At 50.1% G+C, this 20537-nt stretch overlaps 1 protein-coding gene across 1 annotated transcript; it reads left to right on the top strand.

The window, feature by feature from the left end:
* Positions 1-808: 808 nt before the first annotated feature.
* SLA2 (Src like adaptor 2) lies at positions 809-19569 on the top strand (the record flags this gene model as incomplete). The annotated part of the gene is made up of 7 exons (XM_082856437.1): positions 809-899; positions 4887-4986; positions 5370-5456; positions 7173-7276; positions 17965-18114; positions 18863-18995; positions 19404-19569. The coding sequence occupies 7 exons, from the start codon at positions 809-811 to the stop codon at positions 19567-19569; spliced, it is 831 nt and encodes a 276-aa protein (XP_082712563.1).
* Positions 19570-20537: the final 968 nt, after the last annotated feature.

The raw sequence follows: 20537 nt of genomic DNA, 5'->3' as shown, positions 1-20537 counted from the left end.
ACTCGGAGCGTGAAAAAGGAGAAGCAGGCCCTGACCTGGCTCTTCACGTGCGTTCTCTCTCAGACCCGTATGGTGGGTATCGTTATCCCCATTTTTCAGATGGGGAAATGGAGGCAAAGAGAGGGAAGTGGTTCGACAACCAATCCTGTAAAGGCTTGCAAGTCATCACTATGTCATACAGTCTCCCAGGCGTCTTACTTTGCCCTGTGACACCAGTAACAGTGTGCTCAGTGTCACCTTAGCGCGTGAGGCATGCCAGCCAGCTCCCAAACCCCCTCAGGTTCCCCTTGCCCACCTAGCCGTGGGTCCTGGTGTGCCTGGAGTGAACTCTGTCCTGTCACTGGCCCCTGGCACCCAGTGGCAGAATGTGATCCCAGGTCAGGCAGTGGTTCTGAGTAGCCATAGGAATGATCAGCTAGGGCTGGGGGATTCGGGGAAAGCTTCCTGGAGAAGGGTGGGATCCAGACAGGCCCGAAGTGGAAAAAGGGTCTTCCAGTAATGGGAGGGGGCTTCACACACGCAAAGGCCCAGGAACAAAGAATGGAGCACGGCTACAGTGTAGCAGAGATGGGAGGCAAAGAAAACAGGGTCCAGTTTGCAGAAAGCCTTAACCGTCTGGTGGAGGGGCTGGAACCTGGTCCTGATGGGAGGGATCTCATTTGCTTGTGTCAGCAAGGAGGTCAGCAGGGCTGAGCTGGGGAGGGAGGGTGTCTGGGCACCAGGCTGGGAGCCATGGCTCTGTCCCCATCACAGCATCTCTTTCAGATTTCTCTTGGTGATGCACTTCTGAGTGTTCTGCTGAGGAGCGATGGGAAGTCAGCCCAGCAGGGGGAAAGCCCTTCCAAGCCCAAGCCTGAGCCCCTGTGTGCAAGGCCAGGGGCCTGAGCCCATGCAAGCAGGTAGGCCGAGGGCCCCGGGGCAGCCAGGCCCTTCCTGAGCAGCCACTCCAGCCTCAAGTATCAATGAGGACCTGCTGTATACCAGGCCCTCCCCATGAACCACACAGCCGGGGTCCCTGCTCTTAGGAAGCTTACATATTAGTGGTCAGAACATTAAACCAGATAAACTAGAAAATGTGAGAGTGACCAGAACTAACCAGGAGCGTGTGATGGTCCCCCAGGCATCTCCCATGGCTTCCCTCCTCCTAAACCAGTTTATCCAGAGCCTGAGCTGCAACCCTAAGACCAACCCACATCCATAGCTCTCCAAAGCTGCACCGTCCATTACGATAGCCACTAGCCTCATGTAGCTATTTCAGTTTAAACTGAAGTTAATTAAAATTAAATTAAATATTCAGCTCCTCAGTAACACCAGCCATATTTTAAGTGCTCTCCAGCCATTTGAAGCTAGTGGCTACCTTACTGGGCAATACAATTATAGAAGATTTCCATTATCGCAGAAAGTCCTACTGGGCAGAAATGCTCTTATCCTGAGAGGTGCTGTGAAATACTTGAAGCAAAATAGAGCTATGATGATTGGAAAAAATGAGTTCATGCAACGCATGGGCTGAACCTGTAATTGTGGTTTTCTGAGGCAGTCCTGACTAAAAAATGCCAGTTTTTAGGACGATTAGACAATCAAAGTATCCTGCAATATCTACTACTTTGATGTCAGAGCTACAGCCCCAGTTTGTTTCTTGTTCCCTGAAACAGCCCACAAATCCTTTCTCAAATCACATTCTGATTTGGTTTCGATAATGTATTTGTCAGGGTTCCCCAGAGAGACAGAACCAGTAGAATGTGTGTGTGCGCGTGTGTAAGAGAGAATTTATTTTAAGAAATTGGCTCACGCAGCTGTGGGGTGGCCAGTCTGAAGTCTGCAGGGCAGGCCAGAGGGCTGGAGACCCAGGGAAGAGTTGATGCTGCAGAATTCCACAGTGGAGTCTGGAGGCAGGATTCTCCCTTCCTCAAAGGACCTCAGCCTTTTTCTCTTAAAATCTGCAACTGACTGGATAAGGCCCACTCACATTGTGAAGGGTAATCTGCTTTATTCAAAGTCTACTGATTTAAATGTTAATCTCATCTCAAAAATAGTGTCACAACAACATCTAGACTGGTGTTTGACCAAATATCTGGGTACTGTGGGCTAGCCATGTTGCCGCATAAAATCAGCCATCAGAGATAACAAGATTACTCTAAACCAAGCAGCACTTCTAGGAGGAAGGCCACAGACACACAGTTAACAGAAGTAGAAGACTGCAGAGCCACACTGGATATCTGTGTTTGGCAGGCTCTCCCCAAAACTGAAAAGCCCTCTGCAATGGCTGGGGCTTCCTTTCTGCTCCTCAGCCCGCATCCCCAATATCCACCTTTCTTTTTCTTAAATACTCTTATTTTTTTATTAATTTTTTTTTCTTTTTGGCCGTGCTGCACAGCACGTGGGATCTTAGTTCCCCGACCCAGGATCGAACCCGCAGCCCTGTGTTGGAAGCGTGGAGTCTTAACTACTGGACGGCCAGGAAAGCCCCAATATCCTGCTCCTCTCTTTAACAGCAGCCTCCCCAGCCCCCTTGGTCATCGATTGGCACCCTGGACCCTGTAGACTCCTGCTGGGGAGGCAGTTGCCTCCTTCTAGCCACACAGTGTGCACCGAGAGCCTGGGGCCCAGCAGGCCCTGCAGGAAGAGATCTGGAAACCACACAGACCCGCACCTCATTTCCTCTGAATCTAGCCACAGGCAGCGGCCCCGAGGCTGCTCTGAGTCATGCCCAGGATGCTGAGGGGGTGACCCCCCGGCAGGTGTCCTGGGGCCCTCCTTGCCTGTGGGAACTGAGGGGCACTGTGTTCCCCTCTCTGTCAGGGTCTCCAGGGGACGAATGGGCTTCTCTCAGTACTTCTACCCCTGGTCCCAGCAGGAGCATGGATTCTGGGCAACTCCTTTGTCCATCAGCCTTGCATCCATCCAAAATCTACAAAGGTTCTACCCCATGCCAGGCCTTGTGCCAGGACTGGGGGACACAGTAGTGGACAAGACGGACACAGTCCCTGTGTTCAGGGACAGTCAAACCTCAGAGACAGGTGCTAAACCAATAATCAATTACAACTGTGTTAGATTTTGATGACAGTGTTTTAAGGGACTCTGACCAAGAGTGTGTGCTGAGGGGCTCATCAGGGAAGAGACGTTTCATCCAAGGAGTGAAGGATGAAGGTGACTCAGCCGCCGGAGGGGACCCATCAGGGGGACAGCATGTGCAGCCCAGTGGCTCCTGGGGTGCAAGGCCAGGGCTTCCAGGAGGGGGAGGGGCCCTTCTGGCCACCTGGCTCTGTTCTTGTCGGAGGACACCCTCCCCAGACTTACTTGTACCGTGTATTCGGGCATCAGGCAGGCATTTCCCTGCACCGAGGGATGGCCAGGCCCTACGTTCTGAGGAACTCCTGTCTGGGGTCACCACGGGGGTCTCCATGTGTGTCTGGGAGGACATGTAGGAACTGGTCCATTTCCAGAATCACAGTCTCATTCTGCCCATGTCCCAGAGGCCCTCAGCCCGCATAGTGTCCAGCTCTGTGTCTGCCCCACCCATCCCCTGGGTCCTTGTCTGTCCTCTGCTCTCCCTCCCTCACTTCCTGGGGCCCCAGCTCTGTCTAGAGGGCCTCACAGAGGCCTCTCAGCCTCTGAGGAGCATCTGTGAGGCGCATAAACCTTTCTTGCTGACCTCACTGCTTCTCATAGCCTAACGCAGAGACCCCTACTGAGATGGGGTAGGAGGAAGAGAAGGGAGGGCGCTGGGGGGGTGGGTGAAGGGCGCCCTGCAGCCCGTGTGTTTTCAGGACAAGTAGGCCTGGACAGGCATCAGGAGGTCTAGGTGGTCGGGGCAGGCTGGTCCCGGAGCTGGGGACGAGGGGATGAGCATTCTGTGCTCAGGGAGCCGCTTGCCGCCTGCTGTCCAACCTCAGAATTGGGCCTCAAGGCCACCACGTGCTCAGGACCAGTCCTGAGGGTGGGGTGCGGCGGCTTGGTGTCCTGTCTCTGTGACTCCCTCTCTGAACGCCAGCCTCCTGGGGAGTCTGGGCCTTTCAGAGATGTGCTGCTGCTGTCCAGCCCGGCCCCCCGACCCTGGGCCCGTGGGAGGACAGGGACGGGGTGACGTGGCGTAGGAGCTGTGCCCGCCCTCCCTGGCAGACTGCCCCGTGGAGCCTCGGTTGCCTTGCTGTGCAATGGGGCTGAATGGAGGTGACACATACAGCACCCGTCAGGCCCTGACACAGAGCAGGTGCTCAGGAAGAGGTGGCAGGTGTGTGACCAGGACACTTGACTGAGACACACATTCCTGCTGGGCGTCTGCTCTGGGCCAGGCCTGTCCCAGTGGGCCCTGGGGCTGCACCTCTTCTGAGGGGGCAGCACAGACCTACGCCTGTCGCTCTGGACAGAGGTCACGGGAGAGCCACTCTGCCCACGTGCACGGCACTCCAGAGTTACAAAGCCCGTCCAGGTCAGTGATTTCCTGGGCCCCTCCGGGAGCCCTCCCCCTCCCATGGCCGCCTCCCAGCCCCTCAAAGCTAGTCCATCTGGTGGCCACCTCATCGGTGCCTTTCAGAAGCTGAGCTCAGAGATCCAGGCTGATACCTGCTTAGAGCTGTCGGCTTTAAGCTTGCTGAATTCCTTTATCAGAATCTCCTGTGATGATCTGTATAAAAATGGGATTGTAGCCAGGAGCCCCACTCCTCTTGCCACACCAATCCTTTCCCCAAGGGACCCCCAAGAGATGTCTGGGCACCCCCAGGGCTCTGCAGAGCCCTGTGGAAAAGCATCAGATTCCAGGTTGCCATCCCGGGATCCCAGCAGACATGCCGCCCTAGGGTGCCCGTGGGAGGATTGATGGTGGGAGCCCAGCCTCCACTGGAGCTCATGTCTGGCCAGAGGGTGACCATCTCTGTCCCTCCATCCAGAGAGGAGCAAGGCCAAAGCTGTGGCCTTGGGCAGTTTCCCAGTAGGCGAGCAGGCAGAGCTGTCTCTGAGACTGGGGGAGCCATTGACCATCATCTCTGAGTAAGTCCCCCTGAGGGCACGGGGTGGGGTGCTCTCTCCCCCGATCCCCGAAGATGCATTAGTGGGAGGAGGGGCCCCTTCCAGGGGAAAAGAGCATGGACTTTTGTGCTGAGCTCACACAGCACCGTAATGGTGGGATTTTAGGCAGCTTGACACACCTGTAGGGAAAAGCAGTGGGTGCGCAGGGCCTTGCAGGGGGGCCCTGAATCAGGCCATTCATTGCCCAGGAGGTACCCAGACTGGCTGGTGCAAGGAAACCTGGGAAACTCAGGTGGGATGGGTGGCCACAGGACCTAACCTGGAGGGTCCTTGTGAATCCCAAATGAGCGGTGCCCAGGGCCTTGGCCCTTCTGAGAGGGGTCCCCTCGCCCTTCTCTCTCCAGGGATGGAGACTGGTGGACGGTGCTGTCGGACATCTCAGGCAGAGAGTACATCTGCCCCAGCATCCACGTGGCCAAAATCTCCCATGGGTGAGTTCACACCCCAGGCCCTGCCTCTGGGGAGCTTCCTGCTTTCTCCTCCCACGAGTGTAGTTCTTCACGCCCAGTCTTATGCTGAGCAAAGCTGGGGTCAGGGGAAAATCAGGCCCAGACCCTGCCCTCCAGAGGAGCTGACGACTGACTCTTAGGTCAGCCTGTGAGACATGGAGCCCAGAGGAGAGGACTTGGCAAGGCCTCATGGAGACGTGGCACCTGGGCTTTGGAGGGTGGCCGGGAACCTGGTGGTGGAGAATGCTGGAAGGGACTTGCAGGAGGTGGGGACAGCCTGCGTAAATGTCCCCAGAGAGCCTCCTCGGGCTGCCCTTCCAAGAGGCACTTCCTCAGGAGGGCTGGACTCGGGGACGCAGGGTCTCTCAAAAAGTGTGAGCCATCCCTTGCCCAGAGTAAGTGACAGACTGACTCCAGAGCAAATTCTGTGTCGAGAGAGAAAGGCAGTGAATAACCTGGAGCGGGGGACATGTCACTGTGTGTGCTGTGACAGCCACGCTTCAGTTCTGAGGAAGAGCACGGCTCCCACACTGGATGGCCTTCCTTTCTGAAGCTCGTGGTGTGTCTGGCTCTGAAGCAACATAGGATCCCGAGACATGTGGACACATCGTAGAATCGGCTCGCGTCTCCCAGTGGTCTGGGCCTGCGGGGCAGAGTTTTGCCTCCACAGCCTGGCGTGAAGTTTAAACAGAGGAAACACCGACTACCTCTAAGAGTCCCCTTTCCTTGCCTGCGCTTCACTTATAGCCTCGATCTTCATAAGTCGTATGAATGATGTATTTTATTTACTATAAAACTAGGCTCAGTTTGCTGCTGGCCCCGAGAGAATCACAGCTTCTCTATGTTATTTACTTGGAATCAACTCAACCCTGACTCTGGCATTTCACAAAATGACAGGGAGGCAACCATTTCCATCAAATTGGCTTCTGGAGGCTTTGCCTGGGACCCCCGGACATGACTCTGGGGACAGTAAGAAGCTGATGGACTGTAAACCAAAACATTCCTGCACGACTCCTTGAACTTTTCACTGCAGTGAAGTCCTTCATGGACACACATAGGTGAGGGATTAAGTGAAGAGAGAAAAGGAAGGTGTCAGCTCAGAGTTATCAACAATCCCAGCATTGGAAGAGGCACGTGTGGCTGTTGATGGGCTACGTGATTTTTTCCAAAATTTTAGAATGTCTTGAACATTCTAGTTCCAAACTTTCTACTCACAAATAAGCTACAATGGAAGTTAGAGTTCAGTGATAATGAGTAAATGTTCACCTGCATACCTTTTGGCTACAAAGTTAAACTTTAAACTGTTGAAATAAAATATTTACTAAAATTAAAAAAGAGAGGCAATTCTTGGAGAGGTGAAGGCTTAGACAGGTGAGTGGATGGTGTAGGGGTGCTGGGGGAACTGGGCAGTGAGAGGAGAGGGTCTGGGATCACCTCACCTGCCCCCAGACCCTGGCCACTTGGGAATGAGCTCTTCAGTTAGAAAAGGCTGGGGCTGACCCCATGAGATGGTCCTGGCTCCAGGGGCCTCGGAGGACAAGGACAAAGCTGGGGGCCCTGAGAGATCTGAGGCCAGCTTTTCATGGGACGTTTGGAAGTCTGAGGCCCACAGAGGGAAGAGAGGTTCCAGTAGAGTCTTGGGCCACCCACCCCCAGGCTGACCCCCGACCCTCTCTCTGCTCATCTCCCCACCCCCAGGTGGTTATATGAGGGCCTGAGCCGGGAGAAAGCTGAGGAACTTCTGCTGCTGCCTGGAAACCCAGGAGGGGCGTTCCTCATCCGGGAGAGCCAGAGCAGGAGAGGTGGGTAAGCTCAGCCTGCCATGGGCTTTTCCCTTTCATGCCGAGAGCTAGGTGTGATGTGACTTGGGGGTAGAGGTAGGAGGCCACATGTGGAGGGCTGGAGACCTGGCCTTGGAGTCGGGCAGTCTGGCTGACTGACCACATGTTGCTGCCGTGAGAGCCTATCAACAATGGGGCAGGGCTTCCCTGGTGGCGCAGTGGTTGAGAGTCCGCCTGCCGATGCAGGGGACACGGGTTCGTGCCCCGGTCCGGGAAGATCCCACATGCCGCAGAGCGGCTGGGCCCGTGAGCCATGGCCGCTGAGCTTGCGCGTCCGGAGCCTGTGCTCCGCAACGGGAGAGGGCACAACAGTGAGAGGCCCGCGTACTGCAAAAAAAACAAAACAAAACAAACAAAAAAAAACAATGGGGCAATAACCTGCATTTCTAAAAGTGGTGTGAATTGCCCACGGGAGGGATCCAGCTCAGCCAACACTTTAGCAACCAGGACTCGTAACCGAGTATAGTCGCAGGATTTCTCTGCCTTGACCAGCAATGGTTTCTCCCTCCCCAAGACACAGCATGACCCTGATCTCTTGACAAGGTCTCTGTGCTTTGGGTCACCAGCCAGTCGGAGCCAGAAAACCCACTAGGAGTCACCTCATGATCTTCCTTTCTGTGCTGTGCAGATGGGGAAACAGAGGCCCACAGAGGGATAGGGACATGTCACACTGCACGTTCATATGGGACTTCTCCCACCCCAGGTGCAAACAAAACACGAAGTCGAGTCTGTCTCTGATGCCCCTGCTTCTCTCTGAGCTGCCCTGAGTCCCTTATAGCAGGGACAGAGAGGGACGTTGAAGGAGTGGCAGTGCCCTCGTTTATGTTAGGCTCTGTAAATGCCTTCAAACAACCCTGTGGGGATTGTACTTCCAATGTCCCCATTTTACAGATGAGGAACTGGAGATTTTGGGGAAGAGAAATGATTTGCCTGGGGAGACACAGCTAATAAGTGCAGACCTGGGATTCAAACCCCACTGAGGTTCATCGCACTTCAGACACCCAAGAGAGGCCCGCCTGTGACAGTAATGGTAGCGTTACAAGCACAGGGGCAGACTAGGGAGAAGCTGTTCAGGAGTGAGGACGGGCTGCCTGTGCTTCCCTTAACTGAACTCACTTTGATGCGTCATCAGGGTCCTTTGCTCTCTACTCAGTCTCCCTCCTGGGGCCCCTTCCAGTGCGTGTCTTTGCCTCTCCTTCCCTTCCTTTGGGAGTCCCCTGGGTTGACCTCTCCCCAGCCCCTCCTACTATTTTCCAGGCAGCGCCAGCATCTCTCACATACACCCATAGGCAGGCCAGGGTGGGGGGCTGGCTCAAGTGCAACAGCTACAAACAGGAAACCGTAGCGGTGCTGTTGGGGGCGGGGGCACTGTAGACCGGGCCCCAGTGAGTGTGAGAAGCCACAGGAAGTGCTCCGTGCTCAGCTGCCCCTCCCACACCCCTTCTCTGGCCTGGTTCAACCCCAAGAGCATACTGACCGAAACTTATTGCCTCTCTGAGCCCCTTTTCCAAGAAGGCACATATACAAGAGGAACTGGTGGAGAAATAAAGGAGAAAGCAGATAAGAATCCATGGGATCTTTTTTTTTCCTTGCAGTTTTATTGAGACATAATTGATACACGGCACTGCATAAGTTCAAGGTGTAAAGAATCCATAGGATGTTTAAGGATCCACAGAATTGCTGGGATTAAGGTTAGATTTGACTCTGAGGTTCCCCATAGCAACACCAAAAAGGGATAGATCAGAATGCAGCTCTCATTATCGAAAAAGGAAGAATTTGCCAATTCTGCAGGAAGGGCAATTTCCCAGTACTAATTTCTAATCTCTCATCCTGGGCTTCCTTTTGGAGAGTGTCTGTTAAGCTGCAGGTTACAACCCATTTGTGGGCCAAGAAATCAGTTTGGTTCAGTGGTTATAGACCAGTGGGTCTCAAACCTGGGTGGGCATCAGAACACCTGGAGGGTTTGTTAAAACAAAGAACTGGTCCAGCTTTAAGAACCACTGATCTAGACCTTGGCTGTGTGTTGGAATCATCTGGGGGAGATTTATAAATTACTGATGGCTGCACCCCACCCCCAGAGTTTCTGATTTAATTGGTCAGGGGTGTGGCCTGGGCCCTGGAAGCTACAAGAGCCCCCCAGGTGATTCTGATGTGTAGCCAAGGTTGAAACCCATTGGTTTAGTGGATCTGGACCAGGGAGCGTTGAAAGTGAAATATAGCTGAAAACATTAGGATGCTTCACTGGGGTTGGGGAAAATACTGCTTCACCAAACTTTTTGTTTTCGATAATTTTAAGTGTGTTCTGGGTCACTGTAAAATTTCATATGTGGTTTGTGGTCAAAAAAAGTTTGACACTAAATCTGTACGGGCCCGAGTGACGCCACAGGATGGTGGTTCTCAGACTTGAGTGTACAGGAATTGTCAGGGGACCGTCTTGCTGATGCACTCTTAGGCCCCGCCGCAGACCTGCCCAGTCAGACTGCTGGGTACAGAGGTCAGAAATCTGCTTCCTTCACAAGCTCTCCGGATGGTTCTCATGTTCTTTTAAGTTTGAAAACACAGTTCCAGTCTAGGGAACCCAAAATTAAGTAATGAGAGACAATGTTTTTCATGTTTACATAATGCATCTTGTCATATATAACGGTAATTAACTGTTGACCAAGTGAGTGAGTGATATCAGGATCAGTTCTTCTTTGGCCCAAGATTGAGACGTACCTGTGGGAAGGGAATTCTGTAGGGGCTTTGAACCTGTGGGTGGATCAAGGCGGAAGGCCTGGGGCCACTGAGCTCCCAAGAACACTACTCAAGAGTCTGGAGGGGGAGGGGAAGACCCCCCATCTTCCCCAGAGTCCCTCTGGCATACCTGGTTGTGTTCTAGGCCTGGGGGGAGCCATGGCAGGGCCCAAGTCAGGCCGAAAACCTTGGTGTGAGAAGGGGCACAACGAGTTTGTGGAGGTCCCAGGACTGCTCCAGAGGTCAGCGCCAGCGCCAGACCCCTAGAGCGTCACCCTCTTGCCTTCCTACTGTCCTACTATGTGTCTGTACTGTGTTGAGCATTGCAAGAGAGACTGATGAGCAAGACACGCTTCCTGCCCCTGAGGGACTCACCTCTGTGATTCTGTCAGCCGAGAAGCACTTAAAAGCATCTCCTGAGTCAGGCCTGATAAGTTGTGATTCCTGCCCTCAGGCTTCAGACAGTCAAGGGTCCAAGGTGCAGCATTCTCGAGGCTATCAGCTTCTTAGAGGTCTCAGAAGAAGTTCAGAGGGTACTGCTAGACCTACGTCCCCCAAACAGGTTTTAACGTGCTCCCTCACACCACTGTGGACCCCTCCCCTCCTCCCGGCATCATCATCAGAACACCTGGGAGAACATGGCTCCTTAGGTCACTGCAGGCCAGGGTGTGACACTGGCTAAGCCTGCTGGAGCTTTCTGGAATCCGGGACCTCATATTTTCCTTGCCTTTTTCCCAGTGGGTCTCCCTCCAGGCCCTGCACCCAGCCTTAGCTCCTACCATTCCTTCCCACAGCCTGCCTCTGGCCCACTGCCCACCAGAACACTCCTTGAATGAACACACCTTGTTCTTTCCACTGCTCCATCCTGCACACGAGCCTCCTTCAGGGCCTGGAAAGCCCTCTCCTCCAGTCCTCCACTTGGCCAACTCACACTGGTCCTTCTCGACCCATTGCAATGCCATTTCCCCAGGTTATTTGTCACTCTTTGCTCTCAACTCCCACAGCATCCTGAAAAGACCTCTTCTGTAGCTGCGATAAACTTATTTCTTAAAACAAAGTCAGGGTATGTGGTCTAACAGCAGGGGAAGTAAATATTTGAGATGAGGACCATAAAGGAAAATTCTGGCTGAGGGATGTGCTGAGGGACAGTATTTCTTTCCCCAGAGTATGAAGATCTGATTACCTGTGTCTGGGGCTAGTGCAGTGCCAGCTTGTAGTAAGTGTTCAACAGATGTTTACTGTATAAATGGATGAGTAAATGAGTGCACGTATGTACGTTGAGGGGAGGAGAGAGGATGAAGAGCTGGGATAGGGTAGACTGACCCCCAACACCATCTGTGCTCACAGCGGTAGGAGTGCATATGGTGGCAAGGACTCCTCAAGTCTGCTTGTATCATGGCCGTGTCCAGTGTTTATCACAGAGACTCAGTAATTAATTCAACAAATAAATATTGCATGGTGACTCTGTGCCAGCCACTGTTCTAAGTGCTGGGGATTCAACAATATAAAAAGCACCAATAAAGAGGTTAAAAAAACAGCAAAATCCCTGCCCACAATCTAGTTGGCAATGTGCATAGTGAACAAACAGTAATTGAGCAACTGATCATGGCAAGTGCCACAAAGAAACAATAAAGCGACAGTTCAAAGGAACAGAGTAAACAACAGGTGCATCCTCAGCAGGAGGCAGGTGTGCCTGGAGCAGATCCAAGGTCACCGGAAGTCAGGTCATGCAAGGCCTTTCCAGGGCGAGAGCTTCAGATTTATTTTAAGTGTTGACAGGGAGGGTTCTGAGCAGGGGAGTGACATGATCTGATCCCTCTACGTTGCAAAGAGAGGATTTGGCAGGGGATGAGGCGGAAGTGGGGAGCCACATGGGAAGTTGTTGCAGGCTAATAAGAAGTGGTTAGATTCCGGATATGTTCTGAATGTAGCCAGTAGGGTTTTCTGTGGGGCTGGATGGGAGGTGAGGGAGAGTGGACGCTGCCAGGGATGATGCCGGGGTTAGGAGCTTAGTAATGAATGGATTGCGCTGCTGTTTTCGGAGATGGGAAGATGGTGGGCAGATAAATTAGGACGATCCCTTGTGAGGCTCACAGTTGGTTGTATGGTGGGGTGGGGTAGTGCTGAGGGACAGACGATGGGAGAATAGGACCTTTGGTGCTAGCACTTGTGTCTGGGCAAGCCTAGAGCTGGGGTTTCTACCAGGCAGAGAAGGTGTTCTGGAGAGGAGTTGCCTGAGTAGGAACTGAGTTGTAAAAGGAAGGCTGGCGGTTACGCAGGTGGAAGAGTGTTCCATATAAAGGGAACAGCGTGAATAAAGAACCAGAGAACTGAGAAGGGGCACTAGGTGCTTGCTATGCACCAGACACTGCTAAATGCTTCACCTACTTTACCACCTGGATCTTTGTGGCAATCTATTGAGGCGGGGACAATTATTATCCCCCTTTAGAAAGGAAGAAACAGATCTGAGAGGTCAACTAATGTGTCTTAGAGACACAGGTAGGGTTATAGGATGTAGGGGTGTTATAGTGTGTGACTCTGGGTGAGATATGAAACCAGGGAGTCCGAGTTTAAAAGACGTCCTGGAGGGCTTCCCTGGTGGCGCAGTGGTTGAGAGTCCGCCTGCCGATGCAGGGGACACGGGTTCGTGCCCCGGTCCAGGAAGATCCCACATGCCGCGGAGCGGCTGGGCCCGTGAGCCATGGCCGCTGGGCCTGCGCGTCCGGAGCCTGTGCTCTGCACGGGAGAGGCCACAGCAGTGAGAGGCCCGCGTACTGAAAAAAATAAAAAAAAAAAGACGTCCTGGAACTGGGAGCCAGCCATAGATATCTGGGGCTGGCTGAGCAGCAGTGAGAGGGAACAGCAGGATAGCAGGCACACAGGGCAGTCAAAGGTGGCCTTGGTAGGTGACCTGTCCCCACAGCAGGGTAGACAACCCCACATGGGCTTGACAGAGCTTGCTTATTATCTCTGAGTCTACCAGTCAGATCCTCAGTGTAGCTGTGAGGATCCCTCCTGGTTCTAGTAACTGTGATGACAGTGGCCAGGGTGGGGTGGCTGGAGAACCAGGCCCCAAAGAGGGACTTGGTCACTTAGTTCAGCTGGTTGGTTGGCTTCCAGGGCCTAGTTTCAGATATGTATCCCTTTCCCAACCACAGAGCTTTTTCAGGGTCACAGCACAGCTCCAGAAGAGATTCTTCTTAAAGGTACAGAGTCAAGGGGTCTCCAGAGTCAGGTAGAAAACAACGAAAAGGAAGCAAGGACCTTACTCCATACTTCTCAAAGTATATTGACTTTGTATCCTGTAGCCTTGCTAAATTCACTTATTAGTTCTCGTCGCTTTTTTGTAGATTCCTTAGGATTTTCTACATCTATGATCACACGTTATCTATAACTATAGTTTAACTACTTATTTTCCAATTCATATACCTTTTTTTTTTTCCTTGCCTTACTGCACTGGACCTCTAGTATAACAAGTAAAGTGGTAAGAACATTCTTGCTTTGTTCTTAGAAGGAAAAATTCAGTCTTTCCCATTAAGTATGATGTTACTTATAGATTTTTCACAGATGCTCTATGTCAGGTTAAGAGGAAGTACCCTTCTGTGGTAGGCAGACTAGCCCCCCCAGACGATGTCCAGGTCCTAATCCCTGAAACATGTGAATATGACTTACCTTGCATTGCAAAAGAGAGTTCGTAGACATGATTAAGGATTTTGAGATAGGAAGTTTATCGTGGATTATCCAGATGAGCCCAATGAAATCACAAGGGTCTTTAAAAGATGGAGGCAAGAGGGTAAGAGTTTGAGAGATTGGAAGATGCTATGCTGCTGGCTTTGAAGATGGAGTAAGGGGCCATGAGCTAAGGAATGCTGGGGGCTTCTAGAAACTGAAGAGGCAAAGAAACAGACATTCCTCTAGAGCCTGCAGAAGAAGTACAGGCCTGCCGATACCTTGATTTTAGTTTAGTGAAATCTGTTTTAGATTTATGACCCCCAGAATTGTAAGATAACACATTTTTTGTTGTTTTAAACCACTATATATATGGTAATTTGTTATAGCAGCAATAGGAAATTATTACACCCTCTATTTGTAGTTTTCTTTTTCTTCGTTTTTTTAAAAATCATGATGCGTGTTGAATGTTGTCAAATTTTTCTACATTTCTGCAGGTGATCATGCTTTTTCTCCTCTATTCTACTAATTTAGTGAGTTAACACTGACGTTCAATTTTTAAATCAACTTGTATTCCTGGGATAAAGCCAACTTAGTTATAATGTATTATCTTTTTTATACATTGCTGGATTCAATTTGCTAACAGTGTGTTAAAAGATTTTTTGTGTCTACATATATGAGGTATATTGGTCTATAGTTTTCTCATAATGTTTTTGTCTGTTTTTTTTAGCAAGTTAATTGCTGGCCTCATAAAATGGGTGGGGAAATGTTATCTTCTCTATTTTCTTAAAGAGTTTGTATAAAATTGATGTTATTTCTTCTTTAAATGTTTGATAGAACTCACTAGTGAAGCCATCTGGACCCAGAGTTATCTTTCCAGGAAGTTTTTTTTTTTTTTTTTAGGAAGTTTTAAAATTATGAATTCAACTTCTGCAATAGATATGGGTCTATTCAAATTTTCTATTTCTTGTGTCAGTTTTGGTAATTTGTGTCTTTTAAGGAATTTGTCCATTTCATCTAAGTTGTAGAATTTATTGGCATAAAGTTGTTCACAGTATGCCCTTATCCTTTTAATGTGTGCAGGATCTATAGCGATGTCCCCTCTTCATTCCTGATGTTGGTAATTTGTGTGTGCGTGTGGTGTTTCTCTTTTTCTTTCATCAGTCTAGTTTGAGCTTTATCAATTTTATCAACCTTTTCAAAGAATCAGCATTTGATTTTTCTCCATTGTCTTCTATTTATTTTATTTTTATTTCCTTCCACTTAAATTTATTCTTTTTCTAGCTTTTTAAAGTAGAAACTTTATTTTATGCCTTCTTTTCTTCAAGTGTAAGATTTAAAGCTAAAAATATACCTTTAAGTCCTGATTTAGCTGAGCTCACAAATTTATTTATTTAGTTAAAAATATTTTCTAATTTTGCTTATGATTTCTTCTTTGATCCCTGGGTTATTTCCAAGCATCTGGGGATTTTCCATATGTCTTTCTGTTATTAATTCATAATTCTGTGTGGTCAGAAAACATACCTTTAATTATTTCAATCCTTTTACATTTCTGTTTTTACGGCCTAGTCTATAGTCTGCCTTGAATATTCCATGTGCTCTTGTTGGGCCCAAGGTTTGTTAATTAAGTCAAATGGGCTGACTGCATTGTTCAACTCTTCTATATGCCTGTTGATTTTCTGTCCTATCAAGTACTAAGAGAGGAGTGTTGAAATCTCCAATTATAATTATGGACATCTATTTTTTCTGTTAATACTGTTGGCTTTGCTTCTATATTTTGAAACTCTGTAACTGGGTGCATACAAATTCAGGATATCCTCTTATCTCTGGTAATACCCTTGGTCTTGAGTTCTACTTTTCTGATATTATCACTCCAGTTTTCCTAAGATTAATGTGTGCATGATACATATTTTTTTACTTTTAGCCTGTGTTTTAATATTCAAAGTGTGTTTATCATGTAGTTGGGTCTTGCTTTTTAAAATACAGTTTGAAAATCTCTGCCTTTTAACGGAGTATTTAGACCACTTCCTCAAAGTAAAAGTTTCCTAAAACTGAGCACTGCCTGTGGTTTGGGAAAGTCACTCCTGCATTTTGTTGGCATTCCACAGGGAAAGGTTAAGTGACAGGGTCACTGGCTCTTCCCCCAGGTTCTCTGTGCCAGTTTTCTCATCTGTAAACTGGGGATAACTGTACCTACCTCACAGGGTGGTTATGAGAATTAGACGAGATAGTCCATATAAAAAGTGCATAGTAGGGAGGGTAGGAGGGAGGGAGACGCAACAGGGAAGACATATGGGAACATATGTTTATGTATGACTGATTCACTTTGTTATAAAGCAGAAACTAACACACCATTGTAAAGCAATTATACCCCAATAAAGATGTTAAAAAAAAAAAAAAAAAGTGCATAGTAAGCACTCAATAAATGAAAGCTACAGATAGCTTTAAGTAATTAGATAGTAATAACAGGTTATTACTGTTATTCCACTAAGCACCCTCTTCCCATTTGGCTTTGATGAAGTGTTAAGAAATGAATCCCACTTTACAGTTATGAAGAGCACTCGTATGCAACCTCATCTGCTGAAAACTACTGCTGGAGGCCTGATTTTATATGGTTATATAGTTATGATTTTATATAGTCTTTTCTCTCTATTCATTTTCAACCATGTGCTTTTCCTCTTCTAGCCAGTTATCCTTCTTTTAAATTAAAATTTTCATTGAAACCTATCAAACTGTACACTTTAAACATATGCATTTTATTTTATATACATTATACCTCAATAAAGTTGATTTTAAAAACTAAAACAGGGAGTTCCCTGGTGGCCTAGTGGTTAGGATTCTGGGCTTTCACTGCCGAGGTCCGGGTTCAATCCTGGTCTGGGAACTGAGATCCCACAAGCCACGCAGCTCGGCCAAAAAAAAGAAACAACTAAAAACTGGAAAAATTCTGTCACTTGCATCAGTGAATATAATATTCATGTATAGGTTTAAGACTAATAACAGGGACTTCCCTGGCAGTCCAAGTGGTTAAGACTCTATGCTTTCACTGCAGGGAGTGTGGGTTTGATCCCTGGTTGGGGAACCAAGATCCCAAATGCCGTGTGGCACAGCCAAAAAAAAAAAAAAAAGACTAATAATAAAACCAACATCCATATGCCCACTTACCAGCTTAAGAAATTGTGCAACAGTCCCTTTGAAGCCCTTTGCCTGCTTCACTGTGCTAATCAGTTACTTTTCTTCATGTTTTTTTCTTTTCCTGGTTGTGCCAGGTCTTAGTTGCGGCAGGTGGGTTCCTTAGTTGCGGCAGGTGGGCTCCTTAGTTGCAGCTCACCAGTTCCTTTTAGTTGCGGCACATGTGCTCCTTAGCTGTGGCATGCAAACTCTTAGTTGTGGCATGCATGTGGGATCCAGTTCCCTGAGCGGGGACTGAACCCGCTTCGCCCGCATTGGAAGGCGGATTCTTAACCATTGTGCCACCAGGGAAGCCCCTTCTTCATAGTTTTGCCATACATGCATCCCTATGCAGTAGTCTTGGCTGCCTCTGAACTTTATTTAAATAGAATCATACTGAATGTGTGCTTCTGTGGCTTGCTGTTTCTGCTCATCATTTTAAACATTTATCTGTGCTTATGTGTGTAGTGGTTATTAACTTTTACTGCTGAATAGTGTTACATTCTAGAATCTACCATTCTCTCGAGTCCATATGGGCTGTTTGCAGTTTTTGGGCTTTTCCGAACAATGCTGCTATGAATACTTTTGTTCATGTATTTGCAAGGCATCATGCTGGGATGGAACGGCTGGTTGCGAGGTATGAGCATGTTCAACTCGACTAGTTAATGCCAACTGTTTCCAAAGTGGCTTATACAATTTATCTTTCCACCAGCAGGGTAAGAATTCCTTTCTCCACATCCCTGCTGACATCTACTGACACATTTTCACATCCTAACACTTCTGCCCACTTGAGTCTTTATAATAACAGCCAACACTTAATGCTCACTTAAACTGTGGCAGGCCCTGTTCTGAGCCCTGTGTGCATGACCTTGTTTCCTCCTCACGAGAGCCCTAGCTATGATAAGTGTGTTGTCATTTATAAGCAAGAGAGCAAGTCTCTGTCCCTCCCTTCCCCCTTCCCTCGTTTGGGCCCAGTGCCCACTCTCTGTGGCCATTTCATGTCTTCCTTCTCCCATCCTGGGCTGGGCTTGGTCCCAGCATGGCCTTAATCCCACCCCGGACCCTTTCCTTCTCAGGCTGTTACTCCCTGTCGGTCCGCCTCAGCCGCCCTGCATCCTGGGACCGGATCAGACACTACAAGATCCAACGCCTTGACAATGGCTGGCTGTACATCTCACCACGCCTCACCTTCCCCTCACTCCAGGCCCTGGTGGACCATTACTCTGGTATGGCCATCCCCTACCTCCATGAGAGCAGACTGGGATGTGGGTCTGTGGGGAAGATAGTTTGCCTGCTGGAGAATATCTAGGCAGAACAGGGACCTCCCCTCTCTCCATGCCAGTCCCTGTGCCAAGAAACACAGCCCGGAAGCCCCAAGTTCATCTCGTGCCAACAGAGCCACGGAGGTGTGCCGTGTTAGTGCAGGCCAGCCAGTGCCTCACCCACCACTGTGGTTCTGAGTCAAAGTCCCCAATGGCTGGCACAGTTCTCTCCACAGGAACAAGGCCCAGAGCTGTTGCTATTGTGGAATTCAGTTGATTCTCAGCATTTTCTGGTGCCTGTTCTGTAACAGGCACTGCAGCCACTACAGCAGAGTGTCAGAGAAGCAGAGAGGAAAGACTACTACTGGGAAAACTGATCGGGGGATTTCAGGACAGTCATTCCATGCAGCAGATACTGACAGAACAAGTAGAGACTGATCATCCCTTAGCTTTCTTCTTTCCAAAGCGCTTTTCTAACCAGAAACTGGGGCTCAAAGAGGTCCATCAACTTAGCCGAAATCACACGGTAAATTAAGTCTCCCGAAACCTAGCCCAGAATGACCTTTGACTGCATGTCAGCTTCCAGATTAACAGCCTGGGGCTCATGCTCCCACCTGCCAAGTGTGGAAAGCTGTCAGGGTGAGGGTGGAGTTGTTGGGGAGGAAGGCAGGGCTGGGGCCAGCCATGTCAAGGGTCTAGGTCTCTTCCTCAGAGCTGGCGGATGACATCTGCTGCCTACTCAAGGAGCCCTGTGCCCTGCGGAGGGCCGGCCCACCCCCTGGCCAGTCCATACCTCTACCTGTGACTGTGCAGAGGACACCACTCAATTGGAAAGAGCTGGACAGGTGAGAAGCCCCTGGAACGTGAAGGCAGAACAAAGGAGACTTAGAAGGACCCACCCCTGGGAACCCAGAATGGGCTTGTCACCTTCAGGGACACCTGGGAGCCAGTAAGCGTTGACTGAACTCAGGCCAGCCCAGGCTCAGCAGGTCTGCTGCGGGGACTAGCAGGGAGGCCAAAGTGGGCATGGATATGGGGCTTGCCTGGGCACCAAGGTGGCCAGGATGGAAGGTCAGACAAGATGGGGTACAACAGAGGGCACCAGTCCTGAGTGAAGTGAAGGGGAGTTTGATCTGACTAGGAACAGGGAACCACTGTGAGTTTTTCAGCAGGTTTTGAGAACAGGGAACCATGTGGTAGGTGCATGGAGGAGGGTGAGGCTCCCTGATGCAACTCTTTCCCCCTCTCCACAGCTCTCTCCTGTTCTCTGAAGCATCTGCCACAGGGGAGGAGTCCCCCCTCAGTGAGGGACTCCGGGAGGCCCTTAGCTCCTACATCAGCCTGACTTATGACATCTCCTTGGACGATGCCAAGGCCCAAAGCAGAGGCCAAAAGGGGAACCAAGGCTGCAGCACCTAGAACCCCAACTCAGCTCAGCCTGACTGAGCACCCCAGAGGCAAAGACTGTGCAGAGTGAGGGGAGGGCTGGGACACAGAGGCACAGCCAGAGTCCCACCTCTATCCTCTGTTCCTTCCTCTCTCAGCCCTAAGAAGTCACCTAACCTCCTCCCAGTGCCATGACCCGACCTACAGCCTCTAGTTCAAGTAAAGACCAGTTAAGAACAGGGCCAGGACTCCAAAGAGACTAGATGTCCTCGGTGTGACCCAGCCAGTTCCCGAGTTTGGGAGTCCCAGTACCACCTTCCTCCCTCTGCCTGTCGAGTCTCATTCTACATCCCCACAACCACTCCCACAAGGCAGAGAACGCCCACTAGCATCAAGGAGAAAAAAATAATCATTTAAGGAAAACTGACCAGTCTCATTCAGAATGCCACCACACCTCAGAAGGTAGAACTACGGCCTAGAAGGGACAGGAAGAAGAGGGGATGGGTGGCTTAGACGGCAGCAGAACCTGGGCTCTCCAGCTTCCACCTGACCGCCACGGCAAAGAGCAGGACCTCTGACCGTCCAGGTCCTCCACGTCCCCATTAAGCCCCTTCTCTGGACAGTCCTAGCTCTCAGATCTTTCATCTTGTGGCTCATCATTTGAACCTGGCTAAGCTTTCTTGGCTACAACAGCCTTGCTGTCTTGTAGCCAAATGCAAAAGACACCACCCGAGCCTAGCACACCGCAGTGAGCTCAGTCACGTCTCTCAGTGCTGAGCGGGGGCATCAGGGCATCAGGTGGTAAGCCCTCCCTCCACAAAGTCAAGGCCACAGCCTACACCAACTCCAGCCCTTGACTTCCCTGCTGCACATTAAGGGAAAGAAGCCTGGATAGAGCTGTTAAGGGAGCAGGGAGAGGAGGAAAAGGGAAGGGGGAAGAGGGAACGGGATGGGAGGGCACCACCTCTATTGCTCCTATTGGGTTCTGAGGCTAGAGGTGA

Source organism: Leucopleurus acutus (assembly GCF_964270905.1).
Source record: "Leucopleurus acutus genome assembly, chromosome: 16".
Taxonomy (NCBI): domain Eukaryota; kingdom Metazoa; phylum Chordata; class Mammalia; order Artiodactyla; family Delphinidae; genus Leucopleurus; species Leucopleurus acutus.
This window is presented reverse-complemented; position numbering and strand designations above follow the sequence as displayed.